The sequence below is a fragment of the Hippoglossus stenolepis genome, chromosome 2 (assembly GCF_022539355.2).
Source record: "Hippoglossus stenolepis isolate QCI-W04-F060 chromosome 2, HSTE1.2, whole genome shotgun sequence".
NCBI classification, from domain to species: Eukaryota; Metazoa; Chordata; class Actinopteri; order Pleuronectiformes; family Pleuronectidae; genus Hippoglossus; species Hippoglossus stenolepis.
Genome location: NC_061484.1, coordinates 21,362,118 through 21,378,866, shown reverse-complemented (window position 1 = coordinate 21,378,866; position 16,749 = coordinate 21,362,118). Strand labels below are relative to the sequence as shown.

Here is a 16,749-nt window from a genome sequence, read left to right as displayed (position 1 = left end):
CCCAGAGCTGGGGCGGTGTGGCAGGTCAACAGAATGGGCTGTGAATCCTGTGCCTCTGAATCCTCCGGGTGGGTGGTCCGGCTCTCTCTCCCCTCTCCCTGAGTCTCTCTCACACACATACACAGAGAAACACACTCTCCTCTCCTCTCCTCTCAGTGCTCATTAGCTCATCCACTGGCCCAGGTTCTGTGATATGGTGATAGGTGGCCCGGAGAGGAAGCCAGACGGGGGTCTTTCTTCGGGATTAGCAGACTCCCAGTAGACTCCCAGTACCTCGTCACTGCGAGCGGGTCCCGCACAGACCCGGTCAGGCCACTCGGCAGAAGGGGCCTGCGGTGGCCCACGTGGAGCCTGCCAGTGACTGGGTGGCAGTTAACACTAATCCTGCTGCTGATTACCACTGGCATGGGGAAATAAACAGTAATAAATGAACCTACGAGGCTGAGCACACATACACCCTGACAACCCCTACCACACATTGTACAGTGATACACACAGACATGCACATCCAGAAAAATGGTACAGATTGTTAATGTTTAAACAGATTGTTTTTCATTGATCAATCCGCCCATTACTTTCCCATTTGATCATTTAATTGTTTGGTCTATTAAATTTAAGAAAATAGTGACAAATACTAACGTAGTTTTCAGTTGTTTTGTTATTTGCCTAAAAAACAAAAAGGAAAGAACAATATTCCCGTTTGTGAGACTGCAACCAGTGAAAGTTTGGCTTTTTTTCTTTAATAAATCATTGCAATGATTTTTCACTATTCAAACTAGTTAAATAAAAATGTCTATGTTAATTATTTACTTGAAATAATCAACTGATGTCTTCATTCTTCCTCATATTATACTTTCCTCAGCCAGCATGACACAAGAAAATGCTTTGATGTTCCTCTTTATTTAATCATAGTGATATTCATCACCACTATTCCTATATTTAGTGATTCTTTTTTTATTTTCTACCTCATTTCTTTGACGGTACATCAGACAGGAGATAAATTTTGTTCAAGTCAGTCAAACCTTCAGCAAGAAGAGAAGAGCGACTGGCATATTTCCCCATAGTCACAGCGACATCTAGTGAGCAGAAAATAGTACTGACAGAATCGGAAATATTGTTGAAACGTTATCAGTTTTTTAAGAAAACCCAACATATAATCAGTAATATAACCGTTGCAACCGAGACAAATGCTACGAGATGCATGTTTGCTTTCACATGTTAAAGTTGGTGCCAATGGTCCATATTCTTCACTTAATGACTTAACTTGAAACTTAAAGTTTTTCTTTAGTAACGAATATCTGCTGCCTCATCTGTGGTGAGAGGAGATTGGTGAAGTATAAGAACAGTGTGTTTCCTCTCACGCCATTTAAGCAACATGGTACATCCTGTTGTGGTCACCGGCGTTGATCCCTTTTTTGCTTCTCTGAAATACAAATACACATACGATGCTGTGAAGCAGACAGGAAGACGAACTACAGGACTGCGTCACCTTGGGGCAAAGAGCTTTGATAGAACATTTACCTAGTCGCCTGCTGCTGCCATCGAACAAACGTAAAATGCCGTTGATTGGTCCTTTCTTCTTTATCCTGGGTAAGGCTTTTTTTGTTTTTTATTTTTATGTTTATTATAATAAATGCACCTGATAACACTGCATAAGTAATGTGTCTTATAACGAGCAAAGTATTACATTTTGTTATCAATATGAAAACCCTGCACCTAAAATGTTCTGTCTGGGGTCAGCAAACTGTATCAATTGATAAAATCAATTTTAAAAAAAATCCAATACAAACAAAGAATGTACTTTTAAAGATAGTTATTGATGAATACAATATAAATCCATTTCCTGTATATTGTATAAGTTAAACATTATTGAGGGCCACACCTTACTTGCATGGCTGGTTCCCTTTAGTGTGTTCAGTTAAGAATGCCACTGTGAGGGTGGACAAATGAGCTAATTCACAGTTTAACAGGAAACTGTCCTCTTGTAAAAAAAAACACAACCCCGTAGGTCATCTGTGCCAGAAGCTTATTGCGAGCCGTAAATACCTTTTATTGTCGACGGGGTATACAGAGTGACAAAGTGCATGTCAGGAGGTACATGGGAGACGTTTGCCCTCGAGGTTTTCAGCCACAAAGCCTTTGCACATGGTTAATGTTGTTAAAGGTTGTTTTTTGATCTTTTCTTAAACATAACCAACTAATTTTGTTGCCTCAACTTTATCAAACTGCAACGAAAAAACTGAAACTTCTGCCAGGAAAGCTTTGTAGCCTCAACCTCCTGAGGGCAAACTTCACCCAACAGCTGCTCACAGGAGGTTGAGGCTGATAGATGGGTCCACAGAACACATTACTTTGACATGGGCTCTGACATGGGCTCTTTTTCATTTCCTGTTTGAAACCAATAGATGTCTTCTTTTAACCATGAGCATTCCCCAGCTTTAACAACAACTTTATTATTATATCCATGACAACAAAGGTCGTCCAACCATAAAATGTTTTACTTTAAAACCAAATCACAATCACACAAACTTTTCCTAAACTTAGGTAGGTTAATCTATACCTATTGTAACCATGGCAATTTGAGGGCGTATTATTGCTATTCAAGAAATGGTCGTATATGACTCAGGGACAAACAAACTATGGCTGTTCAGGTTGGAAGACTTAGTAGTTGAATCTTGTTTTTTGGTTTTAAGGCGACATTTAAGAGACACTGTTGAAAATGCTGTATACTTTCCTACAGGTTTGATTATGGCTTCGGCCATAGAAACACCAAGAAGTTCACAGGGATTGAACAGCAGCCAGTATAGCCTTACCACTGAAATGCCCTCCACCAACACCACCATGCACACCACCAATATCTCCAATATCGCCAATGATATGAACATCAACAGCCCCAACATCACCAGCCCCAACATCACCAGCCCCAACATCACCAGCCCCAACATCACCAGCCCCAACATCAACAGCCCCAACATCAACAGCCCCAACATCACCACAGCACCCTCAATCCCAGCACCCCAACATCGAGCCCCAACATCACCATCAGCACCCTCAACACCAGCACCCTCAACAACAGAGCAGAAAGGTGAGAGACATTATCTGAACTGTTATCTGAAATGTTGTCTACGCCAAACGATGTTCGGTCTGAGATGTTGGACGTCAAAGCCAATCTCTTCATGACCACGCCTTCCTTTGATTGTGCCTGTTTCTTTTCTTGTGTCATAACACGCTTCTCTGATTCAGGTGGTGAAACTACTAAAGGTGGCAAAATCAATCCCATTGGTCCAGCTAAAACTACACCTGATAAAAACAAACTAAAAGACAAAAGTGAGTTGACAGTGCTGATGAATAAAGCCAACTCTACAAATCTGTGTTCCTGGTTAGCGTGACATGTTGACATAACTGTGTTATCGAAACAGACTGTGTGCAACATTAAAGATGTTGCTTGCATGGACAACCATTTGTCTTCAAGCGTCTTTAGGTAGCTGCTTTTATTATAATCATACACAACCTATGTTTAGTTATGTCACAATTGTGTATTCAGCTCGCTCTGCCGCCCCCAAGCGGCCATAAAAAAATCAGCTTTGCTGCTTTAAAGGTTCAGTGTGTAGAATTTAGTGACATCTAGTGGTGAAGTTTCATGTTGCAGCTGAATACCCCTTCCCCTCATCCTCCCCTTCCAAACATATAAGAGAACCTGTGGTAACTTCAGTTGTCATAAAACCTTAAAAGGTGTTTAGTTTGGACAATTGTAAAAAACATGGCGGCCTCCGTAGAGAGGACCCACTCCCGATGTAGATATAAAGTATTTAAATATAAAGGGTCCATTCTAGGGTAAAAAAAACAACAATTTGTACAATTCAGATGAAACATCACTAGTGAAAACATCATTATTTTATATTCACTTTCTGTCAATAGATCCCTTTCACCTAAATCTTACACACTGAACCTTTAAACCAGTCAATCGGTCATGGAGTAAAGTAGTCCTCTTATAGGGTTACATTTGATAAGTCATTATATACTGTCATCCCAACGTTATTGCTTCGTGTTAACTTTATCATGTAAAGTGTCAAAATGAAACATTTCTGTATTTCTTACAGAGCCCCCTGCCAAGACAAAAACCGGAGGAGACACCATTGGTGAGTTACATTTAAATCTGGCCCCGTCACCCAGTACATCTCAAATTCTAATGTAGTTTTGAGACTGTTGCTGTTGTGTGAGAGGCGCCTTCTGCTTCATCTGTTTCCTTTCAGGTATTGTCATCCTCATTTTGATCCTCATCGTGGCTCTTGGATTTGTAGTCGCTTGCTGCGTTGTGCGGAAAAGAGGAAGAGTGAGTATGGAGCGATGGCTGCTCACCTCCACCACAAGATGGGATTAGTTATAGTTATTTGTTAATAGTAACAGCTCTCAGTTAGCTTAGCTTAGAATGAAGGACTGGAAGCAGTCGACATGTAATCAAAATGAAATCATGACAAGTTATGTTTTGTATCTATATGTGCAACTTAATTTACGTCACTCTTTAAACCAGGATTTTTTTGTTATTACTTCTGTTTTTGTGTTGACTAATCCAGCAAGATATGGTGTGTACATTCAGTCTATAAACTAGGCTTAGTTAATTGGCTGCTGGCTGTAGCTTTATATTATCAATACTCATTTGAAATTTAGATCGAACAAACGTGGAAACAAATGTTGTCCCCCTGATGTGTGTTTACTTGTGTGTGTGTGTTTATTTGTGTGTGTGTGTGTGTGTGTGTGTTCCTACAGCGCTACTCTGTCGACTTCACGTCCAGACAAGATGAAGCCAACATCCCTCTCAGCATTGTGGACCATGAGCTTCCTGCTGATACTGTGTCTCAGAATGGTCAGTCTGACACACCCACTTATAGCAACAGAAATATTACTGATAGTATCTGTCCTTGTTTAGTTGTTGCACAAAAACAAACCCTGATCTCTGAACACCTTTCAGGTCTGAAAACCTTTGAAAATACAGAAACGAAGGCAAAGGAGCCCCAAGAACCTGAGGGACAAGAGGAACAGAAACGTGAGAGCAAATCTGTGGCCAGTCAGCATGGTTTTATTTTGATATATAAATGAAGTCACTTGCTTTAGGTTTGACTGTAAAAGTGTCTTGTAAACTAGTTGCATGCTACTTTCTTTCCTCTTTCTCAAGGTCAGTTCATTTGAGTAAAAAAGGAAGTACAATATGTACGTGACACTATTTTAAAACAGGCTGTGAGGGCGTATGAATGTCCAGATTCCTACAGAACATTTTGACATGAACAAAAAAAGTATTTTTTCTCTACACGCATTGATTTAACAACATAATACAAATACAATATATTTAAAAAATGCACCACGTTATTTTAAATAACTTGTCAAATATACACCACAGTGCGTTTCACACCAGTGTGGTTGGTGTGACTTTTATAGGAAGGAAATTTGAGATTATGCAAGTGGCCTGACTCACACAGGGATTTTAAAAATAGATTGTGTGAAGGTGAGATCAGTTAAGAGCCTCTACTGAAAATTTTGAAATGTTCGTCAGTGAACTGACAGTTTCCTTAGTTTGGAGGGAGAACATCTTTTTAATGTGGCCTGCAGTACTTCAGACAACCACTTGATGGAAATGGAAGCCAAGTTAAGAAACTACCAGCCAATGCAGTTTGTCATACCTGCAGCTGATACCAATACATACCGACATTTAGCTATAATGTAAGAATGAGAGTTATTCTGTTATGAATCCCACTCTGATAGCATTTGATTTCATTAGCAGCAAGTCAGAAATTGAGTCTTTAGCGTTAAGTATTTGTGAATATGAAGACTGCTTCTTCTGTGCGTGGTATATTTTATATTACTTTATTTGGTGCCTTACTGTACAATGCATCCAATTCAAAAAACACCTATTTGCCAATGGTCTTCTTGTTTTGACATTTTCATTTTTCTGAGAAAAGTGTTTCTGTTTCCTTAGAGGTCTCCCCCACATTGAAAGGTAAGAGGTGCAGTCATGTCTGGGCCTGCCTCTCTGCCTTGAGCCACACTTTGTTTGAATGGACAGAGTCTGATGGCCACTTTGAAAAGAGCAGCAATCGTTCTAATGGGAAAGAAATAATCGAACCTTTGCAGCATTTAGAGCAGGTGGAGAACAAAGATTCAAACCATGCACTTGGATTTGTTGCTGTTTTGAATGCAAAAAGATTTATATGATTAAAACTGCTTGTCCAGCAGGTCTTAGACTCACTTGTTTTATATCTCTAGTGTTTCAGTCACTGGTGGAAAAAAGCAGAAACCAGCCAGACATTTAAAAAAACTACAAATTGTTCCTGAAAGCTCATCGTTTATAGCATTTACGTGAAATGTTCATTTAGAGGAAAAGACAGAAAATAACTCTGCTGAACACACAGCCACACCCGTGACCTCATGGAAACACTCTACTCTCAGTCCAAGCTTAGTGATGAGATAAGCATTAAAATAAGCATTTCCAGAAACCACACAAACTGATATGGGAAGTAACTTAAAGCGACGCTGGGTAACTGGTATGAAGTATAAGGAGAATTAGTGTGTTAGTGCCCAGAAACCGTGCAAGTTGATGTTTGCAAGCCACTACAACAAAACAATTTTTTGACCAAATGATACTGAAGGGATAAAAGAGACAAAACATAATCAGGAATCAGATTTGTCACCTTCTGTGAGTTCAGTGCAAGTACTTAATTTATTTATTTTACTTTAAAGGAACATTTATTGTGATTAAAACCTCTTTTATGACAAAAAAATATAGATTTTTATTATAGTATCGTTCACATGATGAGCCCAGACGAAAAAACAGGCTTAAAACTTACCATTATTTATAAAAATTATAAATGGTCTGTATTGATATAGATTGTTCTAGTCTTGACGACCATTCAAACCCATTCAGACATTCATTCAAGATTTAGAAACAAAGTTTTATTAATATAGATATTATTAAGTCATCATAATAATGGTAATTAACACAACAGGGAAGTTCTCAAATCTACTTCTGTCGAGGGCCCGAGAAAAGATTCCTGTTCTTTCTTCTAATGGTGTTCGAGCTGCATGATAAGTTATTTCTGTAAATAGTTTGTAATTCAGCTTCCTCACAAACAGAAGAGACTTGGGTGAGAAGCAGGAGTGTTTCAAGGAATCCAGTCAAAGAGACTGATCACAGAAGTTAAGGTGGCTCGAACAAAATTGTCGTCGCTGTGGAGGAGCATAGTCGGCTCTTCTCGGGGGCCCACTCTCAGCTCGTGGCCCCAAGCGTGATTTACCTGTTGCAAACGCCCCTGGTGAGAAGGAGACATACTGGTGTTACATTAGGTTCAGTCCACAATCAAAGAGAACTGCTACACTGAGGAACAAAGCAGACAACCATTAAGAGGCACATCCAGGTATTTCCATTTCCAGTCTGAGTGTATGACGTGAGAAAACCGGGAATCGGGGCAACAGTCCACCTGTAACAGAGCGTCAGTCAGCCGCCATAAAGCAGACAGACCTGATGATTTTGTGCAGGTTGGAATGTCGCCTGAGGAGCCATCTTAGCCGTAGCATTATGTCTCGGGCCGCGGTCACCTTCCTCTCCCCTCCATCTCCGCTTTCCCTCCACCTAACCCCGGGTCAGATAATGATGGGGCCACCCTACTTTCCCACAGTCTCCAACAGCTGCATGGTTGTAGCTCATTAGCAACTGGTCAGTAATCAGCCGCCTCATTACCCAACCCCCCAGACTGTCAGAGAGAGCAAAACCACTTCAGGCTACATGAGTGAAAATACTGTTATTATGTGGCAGCTAAACACAGAATACACTGGCCCTAAACAGGCAAACTGCCGAGTCACAGGAGGTTAAAATGACAGAGAGAGATGTCTCAACAACGTTACACAATTGATTTGTTGTGACAGTTTAACAACCATAAAAAACGCAGTATGTGCTGTTATGTCTTCCAATATATGTCAATATGACTCAGCTCATGTTGCTTTCATTTATTTATCATGCTAAACTGATACAGACGCCTCAATGCTGCATGAGAGGCCCTGACTGAAATCTATGTGATTTGCTTTTTTTGTTTGTCGGGTTTGTCTTTCGCAGCCGAGGCGGACAAATCTGTGGTCGACCCCGGCGCTGAGTCTGCAGCTGCGACTCCTTCTCCACACGGCTCTGAGGACAAACCCAAGGAGGACGTGGCTGAGCCGAGTCCGACTCCTGCACCTGTGCAGCCGAGCGCGGAGGAGAAAACCGACGATGAAGGCACCGTCTCCAACAAGACCTCAGTGGAATCGCTGAAGGAGACAAATGACAACAACAGCAACAATGCTGACTTCAGACAGGCGACAGGTTGGTATTTAAAGGATTTGGCCACCTAATAGAAATGTAGGACAACATTGCAAACCTTTCATAGACAGTTTACAGCACACACAGTGATTAGTGTGAGCTGAACATTGTGTTTGAGGCAGTGCAGCCCTGCTTTGGGGTTATTTTGACAGAATAGTGAGAGTGACAGCTCCTTTACTGGTTCATGTCTCAGTTCCAGTTGACTGCAACGTGTCATTTGTACTCATTTACCACCTACTGGGTGACAAAAAAGAGAACTTATAACTTCCTTTCTTGTGCAACTTGTAAAGATTGGTTCAGGTTTTTTTTAACATCATAATTCACTTCTTTGTCTTTTGAGCAGAACTGGATTTGAGCAACATTTTCAGGGACGTCCCCCTTGACTCTCCAGTGTGACACCAGTGCCTCGCTGTCCTGAATGCCATTACTCACAATCGTGGTAAGACCAGAGTGTATAGATCAGCTCTTCTGATCCACTTCAGCCAGTTCATGTGTTAGTACAGAAACAAACTCCAGCCCAAATATCCACATCCATACATCACTGGATGCAGGAGGATATAGTGATCATTTATTATTTATTTATTTCCTCATGAAACATAACGATTACGTTAATCAGGTAGTGAAGTGTTGCCTTTTTAATATTTTGGATTTGCTGGGGGATTGGTAATAGATGTCATAATCATTAAATCTAAAATGATCTTGTCCCCAGTATTGTAAATCACATTGAAAACCTATTGTTCAGCAGTTTATAAAAACACAATAGGGAAGCTTCATCCACAATTGAACCTCATTGTATACAACATAGAGTTTCTCATTATTTCAAACTGTCTGCTGATCACTTTGACTCAAACTTACTTGGTTTTTCCGGTGCTATCAACTGCATCACACAGTTTCCGTCATCATCATCACGTGCACAATGATCCACACTTTGTGCGACAGGTGATGACAACTGAGCAAACTCAACCCACTCATGCAGACAGGTTGTAAAAAGCTAGTAGGTGAACATTTGTTTACAGACATGGAGATGAATCTTCGTATGCTCAAAATAATTATGAAAAAGCAGTTGCTCTTTTTTTTTTATATTGCAAAACCACTTCCTTTCTATCAAAACCACTGTATTTCTGCTCACTAAACCACATTTGGCTTCCTTCCTTTCTCCCCCCCCCGGTGCGTCCTCATCAATCCTCCACTCAAAGAGGAGATTCTTCTCACACGAGTAGGAACACGAGGCCCTTTCAGTCTAATCATCATGTGCTTCAGGATGTGAAGGCCCACATCTGCACCTGTGCCCTCCTCTCTCTTCCCATCCGCTCACAGACACCCAGGGTCGAAGCCCGAGGCCTCGAGGAATTCACACTGCTCTTAACAGCTGATGATAAGCTCACATCTTAGACGCTAACCGCTCAGAAGCTCAGTGTTAGCAGTCACGGATCATCTCCGTTCTCACAAAAACACAAGCTTCAGAAATCTCAAGCATCTGGATTCGGGCAGGGATCAGCTCTGGTTCTCTACCTGTTCACATAGCGAGAGGAAAACCTTAAAACATTAAACAAAAAAAAAGATCTATTTCACTGACAGTTAGCTACGTGTAATCTACATGTGAATGGGCTCCAACCATTTAATCTTTTGTTTAGGTCAGTTCAATGCTAAACTTTTTTGATATCTCAACTCTCAGCTCTAAATTCCAATCTGCTTTTCCTGGCAGTAAAATCCACATTACTTGAGGACTTAAACCAGGTAAACGTCATAATGTGTTTACTTTATCTACTTTAAAATCTTACCTTAACCTTAAAGACCATCAGGTTGACCTAATTTGTCAGTGACCTCTTTCAGCAAAAGCGCACCGTGACCTCATAAGGGTCTCGGTTTCAAAACAAACTCCACTAAACTGTTTGGGAAACAATCAGCTCGTCCACTCGCTCCCATTTGTTTGGTGCACGGTTCCTGATATGCTGATGGGGGGGTTTAAGAGAATGGCTTCCTCAGAACTCCGGGTTAACTATCTTTGTATTTTGTGACAGAACAGTCATTTATATTCCTGGAAGTTACATACATACATTAGACCTTTAAAGATGTAATACGTAACATTTCTTCATAAAATCTCTAAAAATGACATGACCTATATTATATATTTTGTCGACTTGTGTACTTACACTATCCAAAATGTTTCCAACAATGTTCAAATCAAGAGAAATACCCAATTTTTTTCTTTCGATTTTCATCGGCAGTGCTAGTGAAGACCACAGCTCTCATGATCCCACGCAGCTTCACAACATCCTCAAACTAAGTCTTTTGTTATTTATTTTGATTAAGAGAACCCTTGCGAATTTAATATTGAAAGCAATCCTCTACTGAACTAAGTTTAACTTTAAAAAACACAATAAAACTCCGTCAACCTTAAAACCTCTGCAATAGTAACTGTTTGAGAAGAAAGAAGAAAAGATTATAACGTTTCCGCCATCGTCAGCCTCGAAACTGCTTGTACAGCACATCCTGCCGCTGTAGCCCTTTGATGACGCAGGTCTAATTGCTACGTTCACTGCTCTGCAATTGTGTTGAGTTTTAAGTTTTCAATTTTCTTTGACCAAAACTTGATGGTTTGTGGTAGGAAGTGCTGGGAGGAAGGGGCAGAACGTCCTCCGCCATGCAGCTGTTTTTCCTCTTGTAGTGTGAAGGGAGTGTCAGTCTGCGTCTTTCCGACAGTCCCTCCCTCCTGTAAAGCTGCCCAGGTGTAATACTCTACCTGCCAGTCTCAACCACATCAAAACTCACGAGCAGGAAGCCTCCCCTCACTGTTATTACTGAGATAAAAAAAATGCATTCACTGCATATATACGCCATTGTCATCCTGGCCACCATAAATCTGTGTTTACACCTGCAGTGCTGCCCAAGAAAATCATATTTAATATGAGAAAGGAGAGGAAGAAAGTGGCAAAAATCTAGAAAAGTTTATATTTCATGCTTATTCACACATTTTATTCTCCTGACGACACACACACACACACAAAAGGCTCCTGAGATAAACGACCCTCTTCAGCCTCAGATCCTTAACCCACCTCGTCTTCGTGACCTGCCTCTGAACCGGCAGCAGCAGCTCCTTCCAGTAATGAAGACCCTGCAACTAAAACAAGCTGCGTCCGGCCGACTACAAGCCTCGTTTGTCTCACACGGTTAAATCTCAGTCTGTCACTCTCTTTTCCTTCCCTCCTCCTCGCTGTGAAATATTCGGCCCAGGCGGTGCAGAGACATTTTCCTCCATCAAACATGAAAGCTGAGCTCTGACTGGAAAATAACACTGTGAAGTCCCAGGTCTAATTATGCTGGTTTAGTTTATGAGCTGTCACTTCATATCCATTATCCTGCGGTGCAGTATTTGCAAACAGCTCCTCGACCTCAGTTTCCAGCCCGGTCATCACTTCCCGACCCAGGTAGGAGTGAGTCAAGAGTTTTTCTTTCCTCTGCAGTTTTCCTGAATTGCACAGAATAGTTTCTCACAGTGTGAAAGGATTCATTTGTCTATAAATGCATTATCTTTTACAAGAAGTTTAAAAATCTCTTCCATACTAAATGGACCAAAAGATGGGGCTTCAATGCAACTCTGTGTATTTCAGGAAGGATGATGACAAAGATACATGTGAAGATGTTCTAGGGTCTTTTACATCCTTCATCTTTGAGTCCAGACCTGAGGCATCTTCACCTCCAGCCTTATCTATAGCATAAGTAGTAGTTTGACAGGTTACCAGCAGCTCTTGCACAGCTGTTGTGTTACCTGCTGTCACATGCAAGGGTCACGAATATGTGGAATCACAAATAATTAAGTGGAAGATAAAGAAGTTATAGCTTTATTTTACTTCATTCAATCTCTATCAGACTGACTACAAATTAGCCTCTGGGGGCAACAGCCAATATTTTTGGGGTTCCACTGTAGACTGTGGGTATCAAGGTCAAGACTTCATCTTCCATATCTGCCCTACACTTACAGTCCAAGGAAGTTTTTCATCTTAAAAACAGAAACAGTGATACTTTTTGTTGGTGTTTGAGGTCCAGAAAACACTTTGGTTAATTTCTATCAACAGTTATCAGCATGTGAATGAAGAAAAATTTGAGTAATGATTATGTAGTACGTTTTCCACAATTACATTAAGAACGTAGACAAAACATAGATGCTTAGATTATGACGTTTTTTTAAAATTAGTGCTACATCTTGGAGTGGATGGCGGGTGCACCAACCTTGGAAACCAGTGTTTGCATCCTGAGTCAATCATGAGGTCAGGTTTAGGAAACAAAACGTTTCAGGTTGCTGTCAAGACGCATGTGCAGCAGATGGTTTCCTTCCTCTGTGTTTGTATGCACAACATGTATTAACCTAAAAATGTTGGTTTCCTGTCTTATGCCTATACATCAAAACCACGGGTCTTGGCCTTTTCCTCCTTCTGTCTCTTGACCCGAAGAGGTGCGGGCTATGTCCTCTCCGAGGGTCATAGCTCAGACAGTCCTAATTAAAGGGTCCACAGTGAATAATGTGTCCTCAATGTCAGAGTCAACTGGCTCACATTCTTTGGCTGTCATTGAGCAAGTCTCTGCAGAATTGGATGTGTAGCGGCTGCTGTGATGTGAGGCTCAAACCACAATGCATTTCAAGAAGACCACAGCACATGACACAACCTGAAATACATTGTAGAAATATATGTTAGTGAGAAAAACAGACAGAGACATGAAAAGCTGTTTACTGGCTGGTATCAACATCACCTTAGAACAGAGCCTCATTCATCCCTCACTAATCTAATTTATTATATATTCAATTTCATCTTGTTTTATATCCTGTAGCTAATCACTTTTTACTTTATTTTTACGATTAATACATCATTTACTTTTCAGGTCATTAATGAGCCATTAATTAGAGCAACATTATGTAGACTACAGTTATACATGTTAATAAATTGATAATAAGGAGACATTAGTATATAATTTCGATTCTTATATTTATTATAAGCTTTCTGTCTACAGGAGGCTGAGCTGAATGTAAAATTAGTTTTGCACTAAAGCTCTAAAAAGGCTTCCATGTTGTAACCTGATAAAAAGAAATATCCACAGGCCAAATTTGTTCTAATTAATAGTTTATACTGATTAACGTTTTTTATACAACAGCACTAGGTAATAATAACTTTATAACCCATTTTCAACAGGAGGTTTATTAGACAGTGGAACTGAAGCAAGATAAAAAAGACAGTGGTCTCTTAATGGATTTCTCACTTCTACTTTTCCTGATGCTTCTATTTTAAGACATCGCTGAGTATGCCAGGCCTTCAGCTTGACTGTTTACACCGTAGACGATTTACAAAAAAAGATTTTCTAGATTCTTCCTTTGTTCTTCAGTCCATACGTTGGCTGGTGGCAAGCCAAACATTTATAGGGCTTAGTTTAGCGGTGCATGTTTCACTTCTTCTCACCGGGCTCTCAACTAAGGAAACGAGGCGGGGGCGTAACACAGCGATAATAATTTGTAGAGAGCACAGAAGGAGAGTTTGCTCTCCAGTCCCATAATGTGGACTCACAGTGGGTTCAGGTGTTAACAGTCACACCTTTGACATTTCGGTATCAACTGACTGAGCTGCCTCTGCTCTGCCTGGTTACTAATGGTCACTGAGGCTTTGTTCTCTTTGGTATTTCACCTTCTGCGACGAGGAAACAGGTGTCCGGTGTATGTTGAAGTAATGACAACTTACTGCAGCTCAGAAATTTGTCAAGATGGTGCACAGGACTTTAGTTTATGTTGCTGATTCCCTGGGGAATATCATCCATCCCATAAGTCTGGACCAACGTAGTGGATCAAACTAATGATTGTCCAATGATTATAACCAATTTTCACAGCAGCCATTTTGACATGAAGATGAACACAGGTGTTACCACATTAATTGAGGCTCAGTCACTAAACAGAACCTGTGTTTACCCACTATTGTCAAAATGGCTGCTGTGAAAAAGCTCTGGCCGTCCCTCTCCTGCTGACCTCCCCAGGCTGGTGGAAACATTCCTGGTCTGACTTTGTGCAGTTGCTGTGATCAGGTCTGTTGAGGCCTTCTCACAGACAGGCCTTCATTCACCTGCTGGTATTACACTCTGGCATCGGCTCCACATTCCTCGGGCAGTGTCAAACTGTCAGCGTCACATTGTGGCTTTATTACAGCTCTGTTATTCACACACAGGGCAGAACCTCAGATGATGCTGACTCATCAACAAAGTGTTAAACGTGACGCTTCCATTGTTGGGCTGTGTTTTGATGCATGGAACGTGTTGAATGTTGAAACATGAAACAACAAAAGAATTGTATTGAAGTGTTCACAGATAATATGGAGGCTCTAACTCCTCTGGGGGAAGTGCAGAGAATCTCTGGAGTTCAGTGCATGTTTGAAAGCAACTTCAGTGAACTCTCGAACCGCGAAACCTGGTTACTTTATCACCACGTCTTCTTGAAGCCCAGGAGCTAACTGTAGCTGGCGGGCTAACTGGTGACATGTTGATCAGTTTTGAGTGATAGTCGGTCGCAGCATCTCTGACCTCCTCCACTTTTTATTGTCCCAGGTTCATGACTGCATCACATTTTGATCTCAAGATGACATCATTTAATATAAAAGTGCAGTTTTACAGTTTTGGATTACTTGAATAATTTGTGTGTTACTCACTATAATATTTCCTGTCAATAGCCCCAACAGAGACATTCATCACTTTGTAAAAAACATATAAGATCAGTTCAGGGAGACATGATGTAATGTGTAGGTGTGCGTTAATGTTCTGTCACACTATCAGCAGTGTAGATTTTAATTGGGCGGTAAAACTTTAAATTTCTACTTCATGTTTTTTTCTCTTCACAAAGGGCTTCATATGCAAATATCCTCAATAACGGCTTCCACAACTCCCATTGTTTCACCCACATAGGACAAAACACTGCAGGTTGTGTGGGTTTGCTCTTTGTGACTGACTGAAAGGGATGAACATGCAAAGGGATTCAGTAGAGAATTTTCTTCTACACTCCCAAATCCCCCTTGGAATGCCCAGTCTTTCAGCAGCCAGGTTTCACGGCGGTGGCTGACTGGTCTCCACAGATCCCTATCTGTCCCTGTGGCTCAGCTCAGCTCGGCCGTAGAGACTAAGATCAATGTGAAGTCTCACCTGCAACCTGAGCCCCGGTGGTCACGTTACTGCTCTAAGACCACAGTCTTTAGACGGGATTCAGTTCAGATTAACTCAGGTCAAATTTGAGATTGTGAGTTTGTGAGAACAAAACACCTCTTTGACGGATGCAACGGGTTTGAATGATTGTCAACGTGTGAGCTCCAAACCCCTGTTGAAAGCATCAAGCGCTATCTTTAAGTAATTGCTGTAAAGAGACAATTGACAGAAATAGACAACAGCTTTAGACAAATATTTGGATAAGTCCAAACATCCCAGTGCTGTTGTCACTTCACCTTTCTGGCACAACAGTGGGTTTTTGCAGCAGCTTAATGGCCGTGCATAAATCACATCAATAGATTTGGAGTGGGATTATGTCAGCAATCCTTTCCCTCAAACAGATGTTTCTCCGCAGAGGTCAAAGGTCGTGGCAAAGGCCACATAAACTTGGCCAAAGCAGAAGTTACAAGTGGAAAAAGCAGGTGATTGCAGGACACGTGACTGTGGGACAAAATATGTTGTCTTCTTCACTCATCTGTTCTCTTTCTTTCTCTCTCTGTTTCTCTCAGATGGAAGAAAAGACTCGTAAACTCAAACGACCAAAGGAACCGTCTTCTCATACGCTGTGAGAAACTCCATTGGCTGGTGGCCTCCTGTTAGAATTTCATTTATTGTCAAACAACAGCTTTTTATCATCATTTTACTGATTTTATTGTCAAGAGGATTTGCATGCAATGAAAATTGTGTTGAAATCAGATTTACTGGTGTATTAGACTGTTAATGTTAATATTTTTGGTTGCATTTTGCTATAAGGTGCAGATAGAAAAGGCTTTTTAATTATTATTAATGACTCAGTGAAGGCTAATACATAATGTAAATATATTCATGTTGTTATATTGAAGTATGTGTAAATAGAAGCATTTGCAGGCAATTGCACTGCCACTTCTCCTAAGATATGCATAAAAGTGGGTTTGCAACTCAACAACCTAAAACTTTTCATCTTTACACTTAACAACTAAATATATTAGAAGATTTTTTTTCATTAAACAGTATTTTAACATGTAACCCTACGAGACAGGTCAGATTTAAATCAGTGTTTTCTTATTTTTTTGCACATGTTGCATTCTGCTTTTCCATAATATTACCATTCAGCAGTATTAAAGTTTGTATTATTTCAAAAAATTGCTATAATGTAAATGTCATTTGATTGTATTAAATATAACTTTGTCCTGCATGTT

General features: G+C 40.6%; 1 protein-coding gene across 1 annotated transcript; it reads left to right on the top strand.

Moving 5' to 3' along the window:
• The first annotated feature begins 1,426 nt into the window (after positions 1 to 1,426).
• On the top strand, positions 1,427 to 16,749 carry si:dkey-27h10.2 (proteoglycan 4). The gene is made up of 9 exons (XM_035166039.2): positions 1,427 to 1,590; positions 2,741 to 3,085; positions 3,244 to 3,327; positions 4,101 to 4,139; positions 4,254 to 4,333; positions 4,768 to 4,864; positions 4,970 to 5,044; positions 8,102 to 8,347; positions 16,081 to 16,749. Exons 1-9 carry the CDS (start codon positions 1,557 to 1,559, stop codon positions 16,098 to 16,100), a joined length of 1,020 nt encoding a protein of 339 aa, XP_035021930.2. The 5' UTR covers positions 1,427 to 1,556; the 3' UTR covers positions 16,101 to 16,749.